This window comes from Siniperca chuatsi, linkage group LG5 (genome assembly GCF_020085105.1).
Source record: "Siniperca chuatsi isolate FFG_IHB_CAS linkage group LG5, ASM2008510v1, whole genome shotgun sequence".
Lineage (NCBI taxonomy): Eukaryota > Metazoa > Chordata > Actinopteri > Centrarchiformes > Sinipercidae > Siniperca > Siniperca chuatsi.
In genome coordinates, this window is record NC_058046.1 from 11,250,979 (window position 1) to 11,259,314 (window position 8,336).

Sequence of the window (8,336 nt, forward strand, 5' to 3'; positions counted from 1 at the left end):
TGTGGATGAATGCTGCATGTCAATATCACACTTAAGCTGTTAGCATAATAATCATTTTAACAAGCTACTGACAGGGACCAAAAATCCTGATTACCCAACTTCCTGTTGTTTCCCGTTATTTCTGAATGAATGGTTGAAAGTACTAATGAATGAATGGTGAATTTGGATCATGCTACCCATTCATGTTGATTAAGGAAATATTAATGCAGATGCTATGTCATCATCCTCTTCATCATCATGGCCACCAGTATGTATTATTACATTTATTTATACTGAGGCTCCTCAGGTCACTCCACATTTCAGCAAGCTTTGGATTCTAAGCAAACAAATTAAAATCTGAAAAAAGTCTAAGAGCTACTGTGAGATATGTACGCCAAATTTCATATATCAATTGAATAATCAAATAACATACATATAAATAACAAATATACATGGTTGGCATATATAGTATATTATAAGCTTATATGTGTGTTTAAAGGCGCCTACGCCTCAGAGAGAGGAAGAAGAGAGGGAGAGAGAGAGCCACTGCATGGAGTGGAGGATTGTGAATCAGTCTATTGGCGCTCAAATGGGTTATTGCGCACACAGCAGGCTGAACTACAGCGGCGACTCCAACTCCGACCCAAGTGTGAAGGCGTCCTTTTTCTGAGCTTCAGAGATCAGGGGCTTTGGACCGCTGCGGAAAACTTGCGTATATTTGATTTTCTCCTCTAACTGAAGACATAAGTGATCAGTATGCGGATCCACTCTGTAGCTGCATGAACTGCGATTTTCTCATCTGAGAGCAGTTTAATGTGCTCTTTATCCATTTATTTGTAAGGATTACCCCTTCCCTCTGTAGCGATGGGTAAGTCATTATGTTCCTCACAATTTAGTGACACAGTTTCTCCCTCTTGAGGCTCTTCGTAGCCAAGACGACAGCTATGATCAGTTTTTACTGACAGATTTATTAGTTCTTAAACTGAATTTCTTACATCCAAAGAATTAGGAGATCTACTATTTATTTGAGCATTAAGTTAAATCATATTACCCTTTTCCTCCACATGTTTCTCTGTGTCTGAATATTTTCACATATCCACACCTTATAAGTAGCTAACGTCAGACTCTTATCAGTTCCTCATGAAGCAGGTCTGGTGTCTCAGACGTCAGACCCCAATCTGCTCCTCACTACATGATCTCCTGTTTGAAGAATGAATTTCTCACCTTTACTTATATAATCATTTTTGAGCACACATTTTCTAAAACCAAGTCATCATTTTGATTGCCTGTGCCCCACTCTACCCCCAACAGGTTCTGTGATGTTGGACTGGAGGTTGTCATGTCTTCTTCTGCAGGCAGCTGTTTTGCTGCTGCTCAGCAAGGGGGAGAGGATGTGCCCTGCGAGTTGTCGCTGCGAAGGAAAGATTGTTTATTGCGAATCTGGCATCTTCCAAGACATCCCAGAAAACATCACCACAGGATGCCAAGGTCTGTCTCTACGCTATAATAACCTGCTGGTTCTGTTGCCGTACCAGTTCGCTCATCTCAATCAGCTTATCTGGCTTTACTTGGACCACAACTCTATCAATGTTATAGATGCTTTAGCCTTCCACGGAGTGCGCAGGCTCAAGGAACTGATCCTCAGCTCCAACAAAATACCCCATCTGCACAACAACACATTCAGCGCCATACCAAACCTGCGAAATCTAGACTTATCATATAATCAGCTGCAGTCTCTGCAGCCAGGACATTTTTATGGTCTACGCAAGCTACAAAATCTCCACCTTCGATCTAATGGATTGAAACAGATCCTCATCCGTACCTTTCTGGAATGCCGCAGCCTGGAGTTTCTGGACTTGGGTTACAATCGCTTGCGGAGCCTCACCCGCACAACGTTCTTAGGGCTATTCAAGTTGAAAGAGCTTCATTTAGAGCACAATCAATTTTCCAGGATTAATTTCTTCATTTTCCCGCGCCTTACCAACCTCCAGGCTCTTTATTTGCAATGGAACCGCATACGATCCATCAATCAAGGGGTGCCTTGGACCTGGCACAAACTACAGAAATTGGACCTGTCAGGGAATGAAATCCAAATCTTGGACCCAGCGGTTTTCCAGTGTATGCCGAACTTACAAATACTCAACCTTGAATCAAACAAGCTCAGTAGTGTGCCTGTGGAAGCTGTGGCAGCGTGGACCTCACTAACCAGCATCAGCTTGGCAGGTAATGCCTGGGACTGCAGCCCCAGCATCTGCCCTCTGATGGGGTGGCTCAAAAACTTCAGGGACTCCAAAGACATCAGTATGATATGCAGCAGTCCCAAGTCTGTGCAGGGCGAAAGAGTCGTGGATGTAGTGAGGAATCACTCGACGTGTGTGGATGTGTTCTCAACCACTACTCTTATCATTCTGACATCATCCCAGGCTGTGAACATCACAACTCACCTCTCTCCCTCTGGTGTTACAGACCTGGCTCGTACTGAGTCACCTGTACAGAGATTAACCACTTCGCCTGTCCATCCTAGTGGGACAGACAGAAAGACAACAGAGTCCACAACCATGAGCTCCACATCACCCATCTCCCCTGAACCCCCTACATCATTTATCCCAGAGCTACAATTTGAACATATGGCTTTCCATAAAATCATTGCAGGCAGCGTAGCCCTGTTCCTGTCAGTGTCATTGATCCTTCTGGTTATTTATGTGTCTTGGAGGCGCTACCCCAACACCATGAGGCAGCTGCAGCAGCACTCAGTCAACCATAAGCGCCGGAAAAAGGCCCGCAAGCAGGAGCAGGACCTTAACTCTCAGTTGCAAGAGTACTATCTGAGCTACCATTCAAACTCAGAGACAATGGACTCTTTGGTGAATGAGGCAAGGCCGTGCACGTGCACCATATCGGGATCCATAGAATGTGAGGTCTGAGCTGCCCACTCCACCTTAAGAGACTAAAACTACAATTGCTAAGCAGAGGTAAATGGTTTTTCCATGAGATTAAGTGGTTTTATCTCTAATGTGAGATGATAGATTCTGCAGCAGTGAATGAAATACTTGGGGGCATAGTACAATATAATTATGTGCACAGAAAAGAAGACTGGAACGGAAAGATATATTTGGAGCTAATTATCACCCTGACTGACACTTGAACAGTGGCAGGGACAGCCAGGTTAGCTGTGTATGATCTAACATAAGGAGTGGACCTCTTCTACAGTAGAAGTCAGCTCTGTAGAGAGACTGACCTAATTCTTAGTCTATATCTATATCGCCATAGAACATATGAACCAACAAAGCCACTTTTTACTTGCTAGTTTTGATTTTTATTATGTAGCTTGTAAAGCATTTAGGATGTATGTGTGCATCTTTGAGTGTGTGTGTGTGTGTGTGTGTGTGTGTGTTATGGGGAAGAGCTGATAATCTCCTGGTTTACTGACTTCTGGTTGGAAGAGTTACAGTGTTGCACCTTATTCTCACAGATACTATTTGTCCAGTTAAACTGTTTTGCATTTGGCATACTAGTGCAGCAATTAGAAGTAGCACTACCATAAAAAATGGGTGAACACTCGTTGAGAGAGCATCTTGTCCTGAGATCTTTTGCATGAATTCTTTCTCCTTACTTAAGATGCTTCTCTCTCATCTTAAATGATTAGGTCTAGTTGATGAGAAAAGTATGCTATTTGGTTTATTGTGGTACTTGCCAAACAAGCGAACTATATTTAAAAATCACGAGTCTAATCTCAGGACTGATATTTTCCAAGATGTAAAAATCTGGCAGGTCTAATGAAGGCCTTGATGTGTCATAAGTAATGATGGATAATGGTGTTTTTCATAAAAAATTTTGTATTGATTATTCCTATCATTATGATTATGCATTGTTTGTGTAAAGACATGACAATATGGGTACTAGGCATTCTATGTGATAATGACTGTATAATTAAAAGAAACACTGACAATTGATGAAAAATTGTGTGTGTGCTGAGAATATCGACGACTGGTGCATCACATGGAATAAAAAAAAAAATCCCTTCTCTAAATCCATGCATTGTGCTCCTGATGTTATACATTTCATTGGATTTGCTGCTGCATGCGCGGGGAGCTGACATATTTTCCATCACGTCTTGTTTTCTGGCTCTCTTCTCTTCTAGCCTCTCCTGGCACTACAGTATTGACAACAGTATTGATTGTATCTGGGTTACACACCTCAAATTCATGGTAGGGGGCCCATGTCAGTCCCTGGGACATAACTGAGCCGGTGTAGAAATGAGCGTTTTTTTAATTCTCTCAGCTTTCTCTTAAACAGGTTTGCTTTTAGTGCAAGTGGAGCCCAAGCAGGCAATGCTGTTCTTTGCTTGTCCATGAGACAAAAAGACATTGCAGTCCCTGAAACCAAAAACAGATTAAGAATCTCGCTTTTATATAACCATGTATTCTCTGTCAGTTTGAAAATATTGCTCTTGTGCTGTGAAAGGAAAGGGAGAACGGGCAGGCTACTGAGGGACTGTGGGTGTTACAGGTCAAGGCAGTTATGCTATTAAGAAGATATCACCCACCTTGGTCTATCTTCTTCCCGTCCCCTCCTTCCTTTTCTTTCTGTCTCTTTTTTCTTTCTTTTTTTCTGCTTGCTCACTGTGAGGAGAGAAAATTAACCACGCACCAGGGGACATATGTGCATCTGTTAAACGAGGCATGATCAGGCAGTGCTGGTGCTCGCATGTAGGAGCTATCAAAAAGGTGTTGTTGTTTTTTTTCCTGATGAGACTGAACTAAAAACTATAATCTATTGTTTACTACAGTCCTTCCCCCACAGTTGTTTTCTCAGACCTGCTTTAAGTAAATAGACATTTGATTCCTTCTCCTTGATATCAGCTATTAGCATGTTCACACATCTTGTGTGTAGTACGTATAAAGTTTCTGACTGGTCAAAGGTTGTTCAGATAAGGATTTACGATCTCCCATAATTCACTTTATAAACATGACACAGGCTTTCTTTAGCCTCCAGGCAGGCATGGAGGCATGCTGCCAACAGAATTTATATCCATATATTTAGTTTATAGCACTTGCATATATGATGAATTTCTTTCAAGGGCCAATGGTAAAATCTGCGAGGCAATGCAAAAAAAAAAAATGTAATATGAACAGAACAAATGATTTGTTGATCTAATTTTGGCAGATATTGTAATTAGTGTTTGATTTGTCATATTGTGACTGATGAAAAGCAATTCCCTGTGTTTTGAAATCTTTTTGTGTTGTGTAGCTAAGAAAAGAATGCCGATTAGAGAGCTGTGGTCTGCATCTTGCAGATCATTATTGAGGATATTTGTTTAGATGAAAAATTGTGGGAGTGCACAGTATTGACTTAGTACAACAATGCACAAATAGAACCATACTCCACCTGCAAAATCTGAAAAAGAAATGCAGCCTATACACTCCAAGAAATGAAAAATGTCTTTTTGAGTTAATGGAGGTAACTTATAAGGTACTCCAAGCAGATGAGCGGGGCCAAAAACAGAATCAGTAAAATCGTGCCTGGAAACATCCAGAAATGCTGCATGTTTTCTCTGTGCTTCCTGTAAACACTCACTATGAGTGGTAACTTGCTCAGCCCTCACTGGCAGGCATGCAATTTTGATTTACATCTCTCATTGGGGATCATTTCTAAGGTAACATGTGTGCAATGTTCTGTTCATCATTGCCAAAGGTTACGCCGGTGATTTAAAAAGGTAGGTACAATAAACTAAAAGCAGCACTGATGATATTTCATCATCTGATGATATTTCATCAGTGCTGCTTTTGGTTTTATTGTCAGTATACCTCAAATACATATTTTCTTTTTATCTGGCGGCCTGATTTCCATTTATGAGATAAGTCATTTAATTAATAGTTCAACATCTTGATAAAAATGCTTATTTGCTTTCTTGCCAAGAGTTAGATGAGAAGATCGTAACCGTTAATTTCTATAAATGCTTATAGCTCCTTTCCATGGGCATATTTCATTACTGAACTCCCTGTTGCGTTTGTACTTACCAGCCTACCATCCACTGGAAGGGATTTCTTCAAGGATGATCGAGCCAGAGAGGTCTTAAATTGGACAAAAGAAGAAGAGAAACAAGAGTCACTTTTTCTTTCTTTCTTTCTTTCTTTCTTTCTTTCTTTCTTTCTTTCTTTCTTTCTTTCTTTCTTTCTTTCTTTCTTTCTTTCTTTCATAACAAGCATCACATCTACTCTTATATGAATTTAAAGCCCTATCATGCAATAATTGGTATTTTTTGCGACTTGACGCCCCTACAGTTTTGGAGTGCAATTCACTTTTACAACACTGTTGTAAATACAAATCTTGCAGTCTTGCAGCCTTTTGTTTCGCAAAGCTCTCGCCAACAACTAAAAGCCAGTGCGAGATTTACTCTTGTCCGGGCTCGTGCTCTCTTTATCTTCTTAGCTTCCTCCGTCAACGTTCTCTTCTGTCTCTTCGCCTCTGCCATGATGTCTATACTGAGAATACCACGCTAACTTCTTCTTATAGCTAGCTGAAGATAGTTGGTGGTGTGTGACATAGTGCTATAAACCGTTTAGCGAGATAGTACCTGCTCAACCCAAGTTACATAGTGCAAAAACAGGCGTTCAGTGCGCAGAGTGGGAATGAAAGAGGCACCATTCTCCCTATTGCAAGTCAGTGTCCCATCAAAATGATTTTGAAGGTGTTATTTTAAGATAAAGTAGTTTCATAATGTTGTTTTAAGGATCCAACATGTAGTACCTTTAAGCTAGCTAGTCAGAATAATGAGTTCCAGGCTGTTAAATTCAAATGACTGAAAACAGAGTCAGTGAAGTATGAAAGTATTCAAAGACAGTTGTCACAGTTTGGGAGAAAAAAGAAGTTGTTCTGTCTCCTGTGCTCCAAAACGGGATTCTTTGTTACTCCACCTTTTGTGCAGTGTATGTCACCTGTAAAATTCATTTGAATAATAATGCTTTACAGCTTTTGTTACATGTCCCAGGAGTCCCTCAGAGGAGAAAAAAAATGATCATTACTGCTTTTTTGTTCATGTCAAAGTGGTGGTGGTCAAAAAGACCCTTCAGTGTGCAGTAAAAGCAAACAGTTTTTTTTAAATAACATCATTGTTCCAACAAGAGGACATTAGTTAGAGTGTCGCCACAAAGAATTTTGAAATGAGAAAATGAAAATGATTTTGTACCATAACATATTCATTTATTCACATTCATATTCATCGTTCCAATTCATTACTCACTTGAAACTTGAACATATACAGGATGCTTAATGAGAAAGCAAGAATTTAGATTGTTCTGCATTTCATCTTAAAGCAGCAGGAGGTAGAAACTATCACCAGTCAACAAATATATTCATTGTGTGGTCTTGTCTGGTCAGTTTGTGTATCTTTCTTACAGTTGTGATTTGTGTTCCTGTAATGATTCCAGTATTCATAAGGTTTTTCACAATAAAATAGCTTTCTATTACTGTAAAATCCTTTCAGCGATGTTGTATGATGAGCCAGAAGTGGAAAGGTTGTTCCAAACATCTAGTACAATATACTACAATTTATTCCAGTTACTTTCTCATCCACAACACGTGATCCCAGAGCAGCTACTTAACATCAGGAACTAATTTCCAGCATAAGCTTAACCTTTCTAGTTGCATTTTTACTTCCCTTTGACAAAATGTCTGCTTCATAGGTATATATATATATATATATATATATATATATATGTATATATATAGTATATACATCTTGTGGCCACAGATTTTAGTTATCTTGTATCTAACACATGCTGTACATGCACACTGTATGATGTAACAGTAATATAATGCTTTCTATGGAGATATTACCTCATTGTTTCTTTGATTTATTTCCCCTGATTTTTCAACAGCTCTTCTTCCCACACCAGGGAAATCACCCGAAAGCCAACAACAATTAAATGTATAAGATTTATAAGCAGCACACCTAGTCATATTGTTGTTTCCTGAGTAATAAAACATCACTATGATAAAGACATTGTGGCAGTGTCCGCAGAGGATCTACTTTAGAGGTAAAAAAGGAAAGTCATTCAGTTCTGTGAAAAGAAATTTCCTCTGTTTGGTAACCTCACACGCACACACACACACCATACACAAGACTCTCCTTTCAAAGACAGTCTTGTGATTTGAAAGCTGCCTATGTGATTGACAGACAAGCTGACTTGCCAAAACTGGAACAAAAAAAATAACAATAATGAATAAAATATGTGAAATATGTACACATCCTATCCAGATTCTTTCCATTGTCATATTTGTTATTTTAAATCAAGAGGAATTGAAATAAAATGCAATTTTGCAAGTTTGATCATTTGGAAGCAGGTTAGGTATTA

The 8,336-nt window shown here is 39.6% G+C and overlaps 1 protein-coding gene across 1 annotated transcript; it reads left to right on the forward strand.

Annotated features, from left to right (window-relative positions):
* The first annotated feature begins 528 nt into the window (after positions 1-528).
* On the forward strand, positions 529-4,098 carry lrrtm4l2 (leucine rich repeat transmembrane neuronal 4 like 2). Its single transcript, XM_044197030.1, has 2 exons — positions 529-847; positions 1,291-4,098. Exons 1-2 carry the CDS (start codon positions 844-846, stop codon positions 2,901-2,903), a joined length of 1,617 nt encoding a protein of 538 aa, XP_044052965.1. The 5' UTR covers positions 529-843; the 3' UTR covers positions 2,904-4,098.
* Positions 4,099-8,336: the final 4,238 nt, after the last annotated feature.